We start from the raw sequence: 18,095 nt of genomic DNA on the forward strand, positions 1-18,095 counted from the left end.
ACGGTGGAAGAAAAAATAACAGGCTGAATGTAAAGAGGTTGGAATGTAAATATCAACTATTACCTGAAAAAGTGGTTGTTTCCCCATAATATCCTATCTCCATGCCACAACTGAGTGACAGAACATACCAGTGCACCATTTACACAGGATCTGAAAGAGGAAAATACGACTTCAGTGAAATCCTAAAAATAAAAGGTTGAAAAGTAACTATATGATCAACTGCCTTCTCCCATCTACAGACAGTGATTTGTATCATAAGATACACAAATCTGCTAAAATCAATAGGAAAGTTACTGGTCTGATTTCTACTGTCAAAATGAAACACCAAGCACGTTTTCCCTCCAGCTTTAGCTGGTACAACTCTTCAGTAAACATACAGACAAGGTTGCTTTTAGTTGCACAATTTAAATGCCCATTTCTCAAACTGGGTCACTGCCTGCTTCTTATAAACAGTCTGTAAACTAAGTTGCATGCAAATCCTGCTGATAAAGCTCTGCAAGATAAAAATTAGTCAACACACAGTTGTAAAATATACTGTTAACATACTCGGCATTCAACCGTAAGAAAAGACCCTTAGATCCAAGTTTCATTCTTTCAACAAATGGAGTCTCTATTATTAACAAGGGTCTATTTTTGTGAACATCTGGTATACTGCTGTATTTGTATTTAGGTTTTCCGTAATTAAGTTTCAATCACAAAATGGGAAAAATGGAGCTGTTGAACTTTTGCATGTGTGAGTCACAAAGCAGAACATTTTATTTGAAAGGGAAAAAAAACTTAAGTAAAATGAAAAAAGCCTTTTCAGATGCACTGTTCTGAATTCAGCTGGCTGTCTCAAGTAAGTCAACACAAACATGTAAGCATTTGATTTAAAACCAGATTTTTTCTCCAATTAAATTTGGTAACTAAATTTCCGTTTACACCAGTATCTTAAGAACTGCTACTTAAGCATTGCAGACCGGGCACGAGTAAAACAAAGTATGTTTTTTTCTACTGACATATGCCTTTGTTCTTGCCAGTCAAAATGACTGATTTCCAGTACAGTAACTCTATCACCACAAGTCTGAATCCCATCTGTTTAAAATTTTGTACTGCCAGCTGCAGGAGAAAAATGCAAATGCTAGGAGGCGTTTTACTGAAGGCAGAATGAAAGAAATCGGATTTTTTATAACGTATGCCTCAAACTTTTGTTTCTCATTCTAATACTAATCTATACATTATTTCGACATTCAGATTTCAGTCAAGCAGCATGACTATTAACTAGGACAAAAGTGCAGCTTATCACATGTCATTGGAGATGAAGTGAAGAGACATTTACAATTCCACCTAGGAAGCCACAGCGCTCCCAAGAAGAAAAATAATTAAAATACAGAAGTGGAAACAAAAGAAGAAATGTGACTTCACACTTCATATTTACTAGACACAACAGTAATTAAAGATTTAAAAAATAAATTTAAAGATCACAAAAAATTTAAAGATATTCAGATCTTTACAACACCTCTTTCTCACAGAATACTGAGCTTTACAGCATGAACTACTCACGAGGCACAATTTATCCTCCTCCACCAAGACACAGCCTACTATCCCATTGCATGGGTCGGGATAGCTAGCAGCATCTCAGTAATCTTGTTATCATCCAAGATACAGACAAGCAATGGTCCCCCATTCCTACTGAATTCCTTCTTGCGATGGTTTACTCTGAGCCAAACCACTTACTGCCTGTTATGCTGCAGAGTGGGTGGGTGGGTCAGTGTGTACACAAGTGGGGAAATCTCAGTTTTATCACTTTTAAGTATCTGTTTAAGTCACTTATATTGAAGCTACTTGTTGATCAGAATGTAAGAAACTTCTGACTGTGAAATAAAAATGCATGTAAGATATTTTCTGGTAAAGAAAAGCAAACACTTCACTGGGAAATGCTGCTGATCTTCCTTACCTTGCATTTTCTTTTGGTGTGAGTGTAACTTCTCCATCTAAAGCAATATCAATCTCACAGTGTTCTGGTTGGATTCCTATACCAAAGAGCTGTATATCCTGCGAGGTATCTGCACCAACTCTTGTGTGATCCTAGAAAATAAGCTGTTACTAAGAGACAACCAAATTATCGCTGTTTATATAACTAAGAAAATATTAGCTAAAGCACAGACTGCACAATCTTCGTGCTCTCCTTTCCTAAGCACTTCTATAGAGCAGAAATGGTGCCACAGCAGATTTGAAGACTGTAAAAGGTCACACACAAGCTGTTCTCCTGCTCTGCACTTTATTTTCATATGGGTTTAGATAAAGCAAAATAAAGCAGTTGACACACAAATCCTGATTTTAAAATGTTCTCAGACTAAGCTTGCACACAAGTGATAAAGGCAAATAGTGCAGAAAACCAGCCACGTCATATAGGCATATGAAGAGAACATGGATAGTAAAACTAGGTACATGGAATTGGCTGCTTTTCATAAAACAACTAAATAGCAACTCAACTAAACATACTGATCTCTACATAATTTCAAGTCACATTGTAAATTCTGCTGAAATACTTTGCTGTGGTAAGAGAAGCTGTGTTTTATTTGCTACTGTTCAAATACAGAAGCCCTATCTCAGCCACTAAAGCAGAAAAGTAACTATAAAAATAGACAGGATAGTCTTTCACATCTTATTGACAAGGAGCTCACATTTCCTTACAAACTTAATAGGTTTGTATTTGACACTATTTCACTCTGACATGAGACTATGCTAAACAAAATAGTATGAAAGCTAGTGGCACTAGGAAAATTCATTTCTAAAATTTTTAACAGTGCTTCCCCCCCCTTTTCTATTTCTCTTAAGCTTTTCTGTCAAAGATATGTTTACTCTTACTGATTACTAGTAAGCATCATCTCTTTACGATTAACTCATTGAATATTTAAAACAATCCTCAGTTCACTAACAAAAAGAAGGATCTAACACAAGGCTCTCACTTCAAGTTCAGCCCAAAAGGCAATTCTATACGCATCCTGCCTGGAAATGCTAGAATTTAATCTCAACACTGGCACGCATTAAGCACTTCTCCCACTTCTGGCAATCAGGAGATCAATTAGGAAAACAATGAAGCTGAACTGCAAAGGGAAAACAAAAGCCTAAACAGTAGGAGGCGGCCTATCCTATTTTGCTGCAACTAGTCTTAAAAATCTAAATACACTCTGAACAACAAATTCAGCCAGAAATTCAAAACAATAAACAAGCATCCTTTCATTCTATGTAAACATCCTGTTCACATTCTTACCTTTAAATAGTAAACCAAAAGCTCATTGAGCGCAGGGTCTGCATTCAGGTTCACCAGGTAACACTTGTCATCCCCAACCTTGATACCTGAAGACTCAAGGGAAATTCCCATGCTCTCCAGCTGTCTTTGCCTCTCCTGCAAGCACAAAAATAGGTTAATCTTGCCTGTTGACATACGTAGAGATAAGTACAGCAAGTAAATGAAAGGAGACCAACTAAAGCTGACAATGCACACGCTGAACATGCATTCTGTATATCACTACCAGAAACAGAACTTAAGAGATTGGTCAAGTACCACAACTTTAACAGAACTTACTTTTACACAATAACAAGTTAGATCTAATCCTCAAATATCTGCTTCCCCAAAGCAGCACTTACTTACCTAAGCAGCCCTATTCATTTTATTAGAGCTACTCATAAGTAACACAATGTGGCTTCGAATCTCTATGTTGGTTTAAAAACTAGTCTCAGTTGCAATTACTTCAACGATAATCATAGTCATAGATAATTAAGAAAATAGCATGCCACAGTTTAGATTTTTTTTTTTGCAGTATTATTAATATTAATTCAGCTAAAGCATCTACTGGATCACACATTCTTTTGCTTTGCTACAGTTTGGAGGGGTGGAGGTTTTTTTTGGCTGGTTGGGTTTTGGGTTGCTTTTTTCCCCCTTGCCTTTTTTTTTTTAAATTTTATTTAAACAGTGGTTCCACCAGCGCAAGCTTCTAGAACAGTACGACTAAAAAGGGAAACCAACAATAATCGTTCTCACAGCTACAGATGGTGTAAATGATGGAAAAGTACACTGGAATCCAGAAGTCTTATTTTAAGTACAATAATAAAGAACAAACATTAGTGAATATATGTACACATTTTCCTTCTCTGGTTAAGAAGCCATTAAAAACAAAAGCAACAAATACTGCACAAAATTCTTTCTGATCCTTTTCTAGTTCTTAATTTTCTTAGTCACTTCAAGGCAAACACGTCCAAGATCCCACTGTGGTCTTATAAATAAACAAGCTGCCCAAAGATACCTTGATGTTTTATTTTAAACTCAAATACTAACTTTAATCAATGATATCATGAGACATCTTATTCTAATGAAATATAGATTTAAAAACAAACAAGCAAGCAAGCAAGCAAAAACCCCACAGAAACCAGGGGAAAAGACAAAGATCCAGAGGAATTCTAAACAGCTGGTGGAGAAGACAGCTGAATTGCATTATATGAGTATCTGGCCCTTCCTCCTCAAAATTTCTGAAATACCTGTGCAATTTCTTCTGTTTTCCTTAGCTTTTCTTCCCAGGTGACTGTTAGCTCTTTTATTAGTTTTTCAGATTCTTCCAATTTTTCCTTCAGTTCTGGTGCCTTCATGGCCTAAAAGACAGAAATTAGCAAAACCTTTCAGCTGCTCTTCCCACTGCAAGGTCTGCTTCCACAAGGAGAACTGAACACACCAACATAATATGAAATGCAACAAGCATAGATTTCAACTATATCCCCAGATTTTTTGTGGCAGGAGATGAAGAAACAGGTCGCCTGCAAAGGAAGAGGGCAGAATCAACCTATCATAGCTCCAGATCTGAAATAGCTCAAGACTCACAAGGCTCCAGAGGCCAGTGGAACCAAAAAAATCCCAGGGCCTGGCCACTTAAGCTTCAGTGTCTGCTTAAAAATATCTGAATATTTAAAAACTTTAAGTCTTAGTTGTCTGAAGTTCAACTGCAAAGTCTTTCTTCCAACAGTAGTTTCAAATACAAATTCCTCTCAATATTTAGCCTTCCATTCTATCTTGGTTTCGTAAGTGTTCCTAGAGTTGCATTAAAGCTTTCAGACTCACCCTGCTGATTACCTTCGAAGGAAGGTATGCTCTGGAGCTAACACAGGCTTCTCATTTCACAATAGGAAACAAAAGCAAAGGGCTAGAATACATCTGGTGCCAAGTAACAGGCTGGCCTATAACTATATTTTAACAGAAGATATAAGAGAAAAAAACTTTTAAAAAAATTAGTATGACTTTGGACACCTTCCTACTGATTATGTTCAGCCACAGTCTGCCAAAATAATTAAGAACATGCTACAATAATATTTTCTAATTTAAAATGTGGGATTAGAACAGATTTTTATTTACAAAGAAGTGAATGGCTTCTTTCTCTTAAAGCAGATTTTCCCATTTCAGCCTCTAAGGAACTGTTCATACAAGGAACATTATTCCTTAAATGAACGTGAAGTTTAAACACCACACAAATTTACATTCAGACACACTTCTGTTCTTTTTTCCACCAGTATTTTGTGTCTTGCCTGAAAAGATCAAAAATATTTTCCTACAGTGCAATGCCTGATTTCTTCTGGTAATCACCAAGTAAACTATCCTACGCTGATACTTTACTCTCCAATTAGAGGTATAAATCTAAGATAGCAGTTAGTACTGTGATATTGCTGCTTAAGGCAGTAAAGCAAACTGCTGATGGTTTCAGTTTTGTCAACTTTTTATAGATTTTCACAAATATCAAATAGAGAAATGTCCCACATATTTTGTGGTCCAATATCAGATTTACAGATTTTCACACTTTACCATTTGATATCAAAAAATTACATAGTCCACCAATGCAAAAAAAAATAAATCTGCTAATAAGTCTACACAATGAAATTGTACACTAGTTCTTTGCTGCATCAATTGTTGCTTGACATGAAGTTCTTCAAGAACAGTCTATTCTGACAAGGGTCATCATCAGTACAATGTTGTCCTCATTTAAAAGACATTAAAAATAAGCAAACATTATGTTGGATTTCTTTCAGGAAACAAAGTCAATTATGGGAGAGGGAGGGAAGGAAGATTCTTCCTTTCCTCATTTTGTAAGGCTTAAAGCTACTTTTCCAGTCAGAGTTTGACATTTCCTTGGGAAACTCAGTTTATATTCTGCTGTGAATAACGTTACCTCAGCTTGTGAGAGCTGTTCTTTCAGTTTTTCAACTTCTTCACGTAACTCTCTGATGACCCTAGCGTTTGGATCTTCATTCACCACAGCATGATTAACTATCCTTTTGGCTCTGTCTGCATATCTCAGAGTCGAGAGTGTTTCTTCATAGTTGTCTGCTGCTGGACTAATTGTGGCTATCATGGCAGTTTGGCTGTTTCCTCCCAAGTTGTCCTGCAGAGTGCATTCACAGAAAGGTTCAGCATTAAAAACTGTTCCGAGACTCTACTGTCTTTACAAAGATATTTAAAATACAAAGCTCACTATTTAGACACTGAAAGCTACTCTGGATGTACACTAACCAGTGTGATCCATAAACATTTCCAGCCACCTCTACCACTATAACTGAAAACAACCAAATAGGATTTTTCATGGAATTAACACAAGATACACTTAAGCTGTCCACGTTACCTCAAACAACTTACAGCTATAAGAGCTCTTTAGCTCATTTCTTTAAAAAAAGATGAGTCCATGTACACAGAGGTAAGCTACAATGATCTTACAAACTATTAAGCTGACATCGTGTGAACAGAAAATATTAATTACCTTGAGAAGCCAAGTGAGTACAGAGTCTCTGTAAGGCACAAACTTGTTTTTCCCCTTCCCTGCTGCTTGGTCAGCGAGTGATGATATAACCAAGCCTAGCGTTGAAAGCGATCTATAAATGCAACACAGCACAACAGCTTTAACACATATTCCAAATGTAGATTTAATAAAACACAGAAAAGGGGATTTGCTGAAGAGTTTAGTTTATGGTCTGCAGACATTCACATCCATTTTTTAAAATACCATAGAATAATTTAAGTTGGAAATGATGACAGGAGATCAGCTAGCCCATTGCCCTGCTCCAAACAGGGCAATGTATTTATTAAAGTTACGTATTTGGAAGAAAAAAAAAAAAAAAAAAAAAAGGGTATCTACAGTGTTTCATCTCATCTGGTACTAAGTTCCAGGAAGACTAAGCTGAAATACTCGGGTATTTAAAATAGCTTGAAGAGTGCAAAGCGGACTGCTTCAGTACCTGGAGAATCATTGCCTTTGATTAGACATCTACCTTTCCTCAAAGACTAAAAATATTTTTATCTTGGACATTGCCTCATGACACTGTTATGAGTCAGTGTTGGCAGCACAGCAAGAAACCCCTGTCTCTGGAAGCAATGTTTGAAGAGGACTGGCTCAACAACAGATTAAAACTGAACAATTCTCTAGCCATAAGGAGGCATCCTCAAGACAGCTATAGCCCAGGAGAACTAGTTTGCCTGGTGAACTAGTAACTAATCAGCCATCACAGGACAGTGGAAGACTGCTCATCAGAAAAGACCGATGAGGAGATCCCTTGACAAACGGGTAGACTTAAAATTGAGGTGGAGCCTCACTACCTTCCTGCAGGGAAAACAGACCAAACAATCTCCCAGTTACAAAAATGCTACACAAGCATGAAAAAGCAAAGCCCCCAAATTCCTAGCCCGCATCCCAAACACCACTCTAGAATCATGAAGAAAATACAGATAAGTCGTTTGTTTTGGTACACGTACCACTTCTGCCGCGAGGGGTAACTGCATTAGCAATCTGTGCGAAGCAGCTGTGCATTATGTAATCCAATTGTTGTACAAAACCCTGTAAATTTTAAGTGACATCGGGGCTCTTGGGGTGAGTACGCTTAACATAATGAGCTGGTTCGGGAGCCTGAGAACATTGAGCAGATGCCTAAAGGGTTTTAAAACAGACAGCACTGAAGCCCAAGAGCATACTGGTCTGTCATACTTATGCCCAATTATCCAGCTCCTCTTTATAACTGCCAGGGAAAACTTCAGCAGCATCGCAATTAGATAGTCAAATCTTTAATTGTACTGTTCCATTCCATCCTTTCGACTTTTCTTTTCCAAGGAGTACTACCATTTTAGTTGATGGGCCCGTGTTTGCACAATATTTGTAACAGGGCTTCAGTGCTGCTTGAAGCTACCAGTGGTTCACAAGTAAAACTTAGAAAATGACAAAAATGTTGCAGAAGAATATTTCAAGGAAAACACCTGAAGGTAAGGTAATAAGAACCATTACATGCGTCACAAAAGATGTCCCATATTGCACATAGCACAAAGTGGTATGAAGATACAGCATAGACCTGAAAGTGAAATTAAAAGAAAAAGAAATTTAAGGAGAGGCTAGGCAATCTGATCTCCCAAGAGAGCACTCTGTTTTGTAAATTTGTCTATAGGATAACTTTCCAATTCACCTCTGAAAGATTCACAGCGAAAAGGACAGTTTTAGTTTGTGACCTAAACAAAAGCCTAATGACCTTCGAAAGCTTGTGGAGGAAAGATGAGGGAGGGAAAATTGGTTCTTGCCTCCAATGTCTGGTCCTCACAGATGGAGATGACAACGTGCTAAACATGTGAGAACAAACAGCGGGATGCTGTAACGCTGCTCAGTGGCAACCTCCTACAGCACAACTGAAAAGCACCACCAGCACACTCCCAGTGAAGGCCACCTTCAAGGAGCATAAAGTTGAAAAAAAAAAAAAAAAAAAAAAAAGTCACCCTGGCCTATTTTCCTCCAATTCCTCTTTTCCCCTCTTTAAGTGAGGGGAAATGTGAAAACCAAAGCCAAAAACTGAGGGAGGGGGTAGAAAAGGACCCTCAGAAGGGGGATGGGAAGAACAGGGATTCAGAAAGGCCTATCGCTGAAAACTATTTCACAACAGGGCTACAACACCAATTCGAGTTATTTTAATGAACAGGAAATTATAAGCTTCACTTTACTAACACAGGATTAGAAGATATGATAATATTTCTACTCCTTATAAATACTGATTTTATTTTAAGACTGTTAACATCTGCAATAAAAGCCAAACTGAGTAATTTATGTATTCTGCTTGAGATTTCATAATACAAAGCTGTTTAAAGACTTTAAGGAACGCAGTAAAAGAAATGGCTGCCTAACAAAGTAATTACAGGACTCATCGGCTGCTCTCCTTCATGCTAAACGATGCATCAGAGATCTGTCATTACTTTGATCCTATCTCACAGTACTTTTATAATGAATCAACCTAAGCCGGCAGCGCACGGCAGACCGAGGCGGTTCAGAAGAGGTGCCCCTCTTCCCCAGGCACCACCAGGCTGCTCACCACCTTGCTGGTGAGCACTGGGAAGCTCACACATTCCCACCACGGGCCTGAGTGGGCAGCATCTTAGGGGAGGAGGTGCTTCCTCACCGCAGGGGAGAGCTCGGTTCCTAAATGATACCATTCAAACTATTTCTGTACAATTTACAACCAAATTCTTCAATGAGCAGAATCTACCTTTCTATTAGTTAAATCTGAATACAAAACCCCTCCCTAATATCAGTTTGGAGCCAGACCTGTCCCAACCCATTCCTTCCCCCGCCTACATTTTAAAGGTTTCTTTTTGCATTCTCAAGTTAAAATGACAACAGCTATGATTTTACTACTCAGAGCTAAAATTGCAGACTGCTCACAGAAAGTATTTTTCTTAGCCACTAATTGACAGCTTGTTTATTCTGCTTCCTCCTACTACTGTATTCTAGAAGTTCTTTGACTACACCACAGTTGTTAAGCACCTGTGTTTCTACCTCAGTATAGGAACCAGCACATCCTGGGGAGGAACTAGCACATCCAGCTTTCTTACGAGATATGGCAAGTCTCCCAAAAACCTCAATAATACAGAAAGCAGACACCCAGCACCTTTACCAAGGCAACCTTGCATTATCTCTGAGAAAAACCAGAAGTAACCTTTATCACAACTTTATGAGGGTGTTAACAAAATGACACAACTCTCCGTTGTTTCAGTAAGTGGGAGAGCAATCCACTGCCTCCCCGCCACAATACGCTGCTCCAAGATAGAACAGGATGAGTTGAGGGACAGAAGCGGCAGCTGCCAGAGTCCTAACCAGGTTTCACGCAGAAAACAGAGAGGAGAAACCTGGGGAGCCTGGCTGAATGTCACACTACACAGTTTTGGTATGCACAGCTGAGTGTACATTTTTCCCTGTCTTGTGAATCCATACACAGGTATGTTATTTCCACATTCTTCTTTGAGTCAATAAAACACAGCACAAGCAGCAAGTTTATTTGCTGGGCAATTTCAGCAGCTCCATTTTTTTATTTCATTAAACATAGTGCATTGTACCAATCTAAGTTACTGCTTTTTTCTAAAAGTATTAACAAAAAATAAAAAAGGAGCCGACATAGTAATATATATGGTTTAAGTATTCTGTATTACTCCAGAAAAGATTATTGCCTTTCCCAAATCAGTAAGGTGGCACCACACCAAGAAGATCATACGCAATGTTCTCCGATGAACTAGTCTACTAAAACACGTATACCAATTTTGAGGCTTCCAGTAAAAGTCAGACTTCATCAAAGCTCCAAGTAACAGCAAAAATCTAACAGAAGACACCAAGCACAGCACTAAGAATTCTCTTACCTATCAGTTCCAAAAGAGATTGCAAATAGAGAATGCTTAATAAATGGATTAAGTAATACAGATTTATACCATGTAAAAATTTAATCGATGGGAAAATGTAGAACTATCCACTTTTGTTTTTAAAATAACTTTTACAGAAAAGTTTGATGCACTCTTCTGAAGTCCTGTATTGCCAAAAAGGTTCAGCACAGGCAAAACAACCTTCCCTTACTGCATCAATGCCCTAGAAGTTTAACACTAAGTAAACATCCTAATGGAAAAAAAAAGAGTCTTTCTGTTTTGTGTAGCTGTATTTGCAATTTGTTAATAGCCACTGGGAGAGCTGGCATTTGAATTCTTCCCCAAGAATTAGAAAGAAATATTGAATCTCACCTTTGTTTATGCAAGATACACATACAGTTTCTAGTAAAACTAATCTGAATTTAACTATTAACCTGTGGAATAAAGGTAAAATACCTGCCATTACGCAAACAGAGCCACATCACTTTGTTTCACAAGGACTACACCAGCATGGCTACCAATATGATGCACTAAATAAAAAGTAGATTAGAAATTAAGCTAGAAAGAGCAAACATATTCAAAATCTAAAAAGAGGTAATTTAAAATCATTTTAAGCATTAATGCTGCTCAAACAGGCTTTATGCTGCCATTGTTAACTTAAAATACCAACACATTTTTTAACTTTTTAAAATTAAATTGAAAAAGCAGTAGCTTTTAATGTAACAGTTAAACTTTTTCCTTCCCATGAAAATTAGTATATTTAAGACAGCGGTAATAGTGTGCTAAATTCTTGCTTTTGGGCAATAACACAGTAATTACGGTAAAAAAGTGCCTTGAAACTTGTCATTGCTTGAGTACAAATGCCCAAGGCAATGCTAAACTAACACAGCTCCATTCAGATCTGGTTTTCTTAAACTGTAAATTATACTCTTACATATCTTAATACATGTTGGAACAAAGCCATTCAACTCTGCAACTTTGCATTCTTCCTTGAGCAGATGATGAGACAAACACAGAAGCCTGGGGACAGGGTGTATAAATGAATCACAAAAGGTATATGCTTAATTAAAGAGTGCTGCTGTCACTTTTTCCAGATAAAATTCATATAGCCCTCAACTGAGTCAAGTATGAATCAGGGTCCTTACGCCGATGTAAAAGGCTCTGTGTTTAGTACAGAGCAGCTGAAAGAGCCATATCAAACTGCTGCGTCTGAGGTCTATCGTTTGAAATGACTCGTGACAAGCACACCAAGAGAAGAGGCCAAGGAAACAACAGTCATTCTTACAAGATTAAGGTTTGCAACCTGCCTATGCCAATGTCTTACTTGTTTATGTTGCTGCCTTCTTTCAGACGTTCTCCTGCAGCTCCCGTTTTGGACACTCTCTCGCTCCCAGCCAAATCCACCAGGCTGACCTTGCTGACCTTCTCTCCAGAATTCTGTGTGGATGGGACATGGGAGAGCAACAGCTAAGAAACACTGAAACACTGTTCTTCATAATAATGTGGGTTAAGTATCAAGTTCAATGTACAACAGAAGGAATTCTCAGAGTTTTTACAGCTCTTTAATAGTCACTCATATTTTATAGTAAAGGGCTGAAGCGCTAATGAACCCAAATCAGCTGTGCGGTAACTTTAATAACCTTACTGGCAGAGTAGGCCACTAAAACATAACAACTTCAGCAACAGTTAAGACCTAAGACAGGTTTCATGGTGGCAGCATAGTTTTAAAAAGTGATCCAACTGTTTGCTTTATCTGGTGTGCTTCCTCACTCTTCCAAGGTTGTCTCAATCTTATGGTCTTGCCAATATCACTTTGATTATTGGACCCCACGGCATTAAAGGTAGAAGCACAGCTAAAAAGATCATGTAAGTGGAAGAGGAGGGAAGAAGAATAATTCACCACAACTTCATAAATTAATCAACAGAAATACATACACCAGAATGCAGGTCATAAAGTGTCTGAGTCACTATAATATTGAATACAGCATGAGAGCGGCTGCTTTCTTCATTCATGTTGGTTGCAGCAACTGTTCGTGATTTGTTTCCCTCCGACATCAGTGACTCAATATCCTAGAGCAAAAAGAGTAAAAAGTGATGCTAGGATAAAAGCAAGTACTGTGCTTGCTGAACAAAATCCCTGTCTAGATGGAAGGGCGTGTACGTGTGGGAGAGAGGAAGAAGGGAGGGTAGAAGTAATGAGAAAATTCTTTGCACGTTTTGAGGTGCACTGGTGCAGAGGGTACGTAATTCCACAGAACGACAACGTTAAATCGCATCTGTTTTAAGTGCAGGGCTTAAAAGCCCAGAGACTACATTCAGTGCACCTTCTCCTTATCTGCTGCTGAAATGTTGGCAATATCCACATTACAAATCATACTGTTTAATGCCAGTAATCAGGTCAGCACAGATCTACTTATACAGGTGAACACAATGTGTCATCTCTTTACTGAATTGCACTAATACTATCTTCACTTAATTGGCTCAAAGGTTACCTCACTTGGAGCCTGTACCTTCCCACATATGTAAAAACAAAGATGACTGTGCTGAGTCTAATATATGTGCTTGCTGAGTCTTCCAAGACAGCTTCATAAAAGTCATCAACCAAAAACTAGGTATGAACAAGATTTCATAGAATTTGGACAAAGAAGGTGTGCTTTCAAAGTACGCAATTCGCCATAAAAGCTGCAAAAGCAGTTTTTATAACTCTATAATATGCATGGATGCCTCAGAAAAACAAAAATCCCCGTAAAAAAGCAAAAAGGTTCCCACATAATACTGCACAAAGAATGAACTTTTTTTTTTTTTTTAAAACCAACGTTTTCAAGTCAGCTTCCTCATAAAAAGAAAGGCCTATACAACTCATACAACTGCACCACTTGATTCCCATTGTAGCTAGAGTAGTTCATTGATTTCTACAATACTAATTTATTTGAATGTGTTTTGGCAACTCAAGTGGGCTCAGATGCCATCATGATTTAGATCATGAATTATATAAGCCATGTTGTAGCTCCTCATGCAATACACATGTATAAAGTAAGACGTATTCAACAGGAAAATCAAAGGAATTCATGCTGGAAGGCTAATATTCTTATTTTGGAAGCCTCATATTTCCTGTGTCAAGGAAACGTGTTCTTGGTGTATACCATATGCATTGAAAACTGCAAAATAAAGAGATACCACTATTATATTTTTAACCAATATAAAGGCAAATCCAATGCTTTTACATGAAATAAATACTCCCAAAGCTTTAGAGAGGATCTTTCCCATCGCCAGAGACTATAAACACTCAAGAACCAAATTGTTTGGACAGACATTAGTTTATCCCTTATAAGATGCCTATTGCTTATGTACATAGGTGTTATTTATAAACTTGTCATGGGCTTAGATTTACCTCAAAATTTGTAACAGCCAGCTGAGACAGGCCATCTACATATGGTCCCAGTACTTTATGCTCTCGAACCTTAAGAGACTGCCGACTCCTATGGAATAAAGTAGACTTTATGCACAATCCACTAGTGTGAACATTATTGAAAAACAAACAAAAAAAATTATAGTATGAAATTATAAGAATCTTCTATATGGCAGAAGGCAATTTATGTCTTTAACTGTAACCGGAAGAAAAAAAGTCTTCCACTTTTTTTTTTTTTAAACTCAAATTAACAATAAAAACTCAAATTAATCTAACCAGTTTTATTCTATATGCATGAATTACTTTCAGTGTATCCTCCCACCCCAGTACTTGTGGCTGGAACAAAACCTGAAATGCCTTATTTGGCAGAAAGAATGATGACAGAAAAGGAAAGCAAAAATCCTCCCCTTTCCCCCCACCAATTTGCTAAAGCTTCAATTTATTTTTCTTGCCCTTTCCACAATTTCCACAATTCTTGCCCTTCCAATGCTTCATTAACATATATCACGTCTCAAATCTACCTTTTTAACTAACTCACACAGTTCTTCACTTACGGCAACTATGTTCAAGAATCAAAATATATACTACACATATCAATGTTCACCTGAAAAAAACCCTATTAAACTACCTCCTGTCCAGACACCTCCAAGCCAGAACGCCTAAAAAGTATTTTTGTGTAGACAAAACGAAGCCAGAGTGCCATGAGTGTACTCTGAGGTGTTACCCTTCCACATTCAACAAGTTCAACATCTAAACCAGGAGAACCAAGTTGTAAATGAGCTTCCAACTCATTCTAGTCGATGAAAATTTTTACCTGAATATGGTCTGAATTATATGGCAAAAATACCCCAGAATTTACTTTTATATATATATATGTCTTGCTTTCTGATGGTAAACTACTTCATACAGAATTTGTTTGCATCATTATGATGGTATCCTAATATTTAAATTGATCCACGCCAGTTACTACTTCGTATACATGGATATTTTTTTCTGGTGTTCAGTATCTAATACTTTCTAAAGAAGTCAAATAAACATACATTTTGAAAAAAACCTTCTCAAGGACTTCCAAAAGCGATTTCTACTTTTACAGTTTCAGATGAAAATAAGGAAGGCTGTGGGGGAGAGTGAAGCTACTCACCCTTTTGGGTCAAGCAGATCTCTGACTTTCTCATTGTAGATTTCCATATAGGACACTTCGACTTTAAAAGTATGAGATTCATTTTCTTCCACAGAGATTCTCTGAAATAAAGCACAACAGAGCCGTGGGATCAGACCCAGCTGCTCTGCATTGCCCATCATTGAAAACGATTTTCCTGAACCTAAAGGAAAAAAGGAGAAGAAAATGCTTTAGAATGTAATTTCTGAGCTACTCATTTGTTCATGAAGCGCAAACACATTTTAATTCTTTTTATTCCTCTAGAAGCACATAGAAGAATAACATGACATGCTGTTCCAGACAGATAGCTTGCTCTTTAGACTACAAGGTACAGGTAAACAAAAAGAGAAATTATCTTAAAGGTTTCTTTCAGCGGAGCCATTACTTGGGACTCTTTTGAACACACTCTAACACAAAAGACTGAATGAGCTGTCAGTATGAACTACTCCTTTCAGGCTTTAAAAGTGGCCCCAACAGGTAGTACCTAGGAATATATTCAGAGCTGCTTTAATAACTTTACATTGTCACTGACTGTGCTAAATGTTTGATATTCAAAACATCATGATATTTCAAAATATAATTCTGAGATATTATCTAGCTTAATACTTATGTCTTGTTCTTTCTGCTTCCCATGTGCACAAAAAGCGTTCTTCCCCTTTAGTGCAGGAGACTCACCTGTCTGTCCATAGGCAAAAATACAAGCATTATATCCCTGAAAGGCCTTTTCAAGAATTCCTTCTCCAAGGCACTTGAACACCACTTCTTGACCTAGGAGATAATGATTTTTGAGTTTATTTTAAATTGAACAACAGGCTAAAATTTACTGAAAGGAAGGAAAAAAAAGGTTTGTAAATTATTTTTTATATTGAATGCATTGATGAACAAGTGATTTCTCGTACAACTGAGTGACAAGTTCAGAACTGCTGCCTGAAACCAGTGCAACAGCTACCTTTGTGTTTAAATATATTGCTGATTTTCCTGTGAAGGGAGCAGTTCTTTGAAAGGCTTCATGTAAGTTGAATGGTTAGGAAATAACATAGATGCTTAAATGTTATATTATTTAACTGTAAATTTTGCAATTAGCATACATTCTTTAATCACAAATTATACCCTAAAAGAGTTCTGTAACAGAATTGCAATGAAACCCATTAGCGATCTAGGCTATTAGAGGTACAACAAATATTATGCTAGAAATAGTAGTTGTTCTCTTGGGAACTGGCCTCAAGTTTCACCATAAGCTATTATGATTCACCCTGTGGCAAGGTGATGCTGGAACCAAGATAAAAGCATTCCGATGACATTCAGGCAGGAAATGCATATTAGGAGGCTGCGGGACTTCAAAAGAACTGTTTGAGGATATATTCTGTCAAATCCATAGTTTGGAACATCAAGCTGCAGAATTTCTTAGTCTGCAAATTGTCTCTCTATGCCAGGCAGATTTTAGATGTAGAAGATGAAAATAGGCACAGTGAGGGGTCTTTTTGTTTGTTTGTTTGTTGTTTTTCTTTTAAATAGGAAAGCCCAGAATTTGTACACCACAAAGAGGGTCAGTGCGTTGTCTGCTTTGAGCTCTGATCTGAGAATTGCACCATCTGTGTGTGTACTCAACACAAGCAGAGCTGAGCTAAGGACAGTGTTTATACACCTTCTGGTGTTTCATTCTAAATTTATATTCACTGCCCGGTAACTTTCTGAACAGCTGTGATCACCTGCATCTCTCCTTTAGGTAAGTTAGTTTCAGAAGCTGCCAGTTACAAGAAATGATTTTGTACAGGGGATGCAATAGTGACTCCCACAGTTCTCAAAATGGAACATATTGGCATAAAAACCACCATCTAGCTATACATTTATACACTGCATGAGAATATTCACACTCTATGATCCTTGAGTAATTGGCAGCCCAGAAAATTCCTGCAGAACAACCTGTGGAATGATTTACAGGTATTTAAATAGGACTAAGAAGCACTATATCACTTTTACTTTTTCTTTAACCTAATTTCTTTCCTGCTATAAAGGAAAAAGTAGTGCAGCAATGCCCTATCAAATGGTCTTTGCGTATCTTTCAAGTTGAATTTCTGAAATTTCAAAGTGTTACTGCTCCTTGGATTAACACAGTTCAGAATTGCTGAACACAGGAATTAAAACCAGAGGAGAATCTGCTGTGCTCTGGAATAAATCCATCCCTTTCCCCCTGCACATTGATTCAGTTCTCATTCAACTTATGATCATTCGGTCATTTTATAACATCTATTTTGAGAGAGCACAACATAGAAATAGCTACAGAAAATGTTAAACTACTGAAAAATGAATGAAGAAGATATATCAGTGGAACATTTTAATAAGAACGTACAATACACAAAAATTTGCTTTCCAAACAGCTCCTGAGGGCCTTTTTTGAAGTTACCAAGTATCTGAGAGGCAGGGAGCCACTTAACTATCTTGTTGAACAAGAACGCGCAATCAAGCAAAGAATGAAGCTGAGTATAATTATTAAAAAAGTGTATATATTCCACAATGATTGTGAGTGAAGAATAAAACCGGAAAAGGAAAAAAAATTTTATTACCCACTTCTGACCAATAATAGAACAGTAACCTCCTCCATGTTTTCCAAGAAAAAACAGATATCAAAATGTTATAAATCTGTGCAGCCATGATAACCATAATATGACCTACAGAATCTCTTACTGCTAAATACCAGGACAAGGAACTCAATTCAAATCTCACAGACAAAGCTGATTTGGGTTTTTTGTTTGTTTGGGGGTTTTGTCTTGTTTTTTTCCTCAGAAGAGATTTAATTTTCAAATGGTCAACACTAAAACTGGAAGTCAATCAGACACTGATACATAATTCTA

General features: G+C 37.4%; 1 protein-coding gene across 1 annotated transcript in view; it reads right to left on the reverse strand.

Moving 5' to 3' along the window:
- Window positions 1-18,095, reverse strand: part of KIF13A (kinesin family member 13A) — a 116,225-nt gene that overhangs the window by 37,028 nt on the left and 61,102 nt on the right. Inside the window, exons 5-15 of the mRNA XM_074146915.1 lie at window positions 15,919-16,011; window positions 15,226-15,406; window positions 14,067-14,154; window positions 12,611-12,745; window positions 12,000-12,112; window positions 6,780-6,891; window positions 6,195-6,407; window positions 4,522-4,632; window positions 3,257-3,391; window positions 1,937-2,067; window positions 64-150 (exon numbers count right to left, since the gene is read on the reverse strand). Of these exons, the coding sequence (XP_074003016.1) occupies window positions 64-150; window positions 1,937-2,067; window positions 3,257-3,391; window positions 4,522-4,632; window positions 6,195-6,407; window positions 6,780-6,891; window positions 12,000-12,112; window positions 12,611-12,745; window positions 14,067-14,154; window positions 15,226-15,406; window positions 15,919-16,011 (1,399 nt within the window). The remainder of the gene's footprint in view (window positions 1-63; window positions 151-1,936; window positions 2,068-3,256; window positions 3,392-4,521; window positions 4,633-6,194; window positions 6,408-6,779; window positions 6,892-11,999; window positions 12,113-12,610; window positions 12,746-14,066; window positions 14,155-15,225; window positions 15,407-15,918; window positions 16,012-18,095) is intronic.

This window comes from Numenius arquata, chromosome 4 (assembly GCF_964106895.1).
Source record: "Numenius arquata chromosome 4, bNumArq3.hap1.1, whole genome shotgun sequence".
NCBI lineage: Eukaryota > Metazoa > Chordata > Aves > Charadriiformes > Scolopacidae > Numenius > Numenius arquata.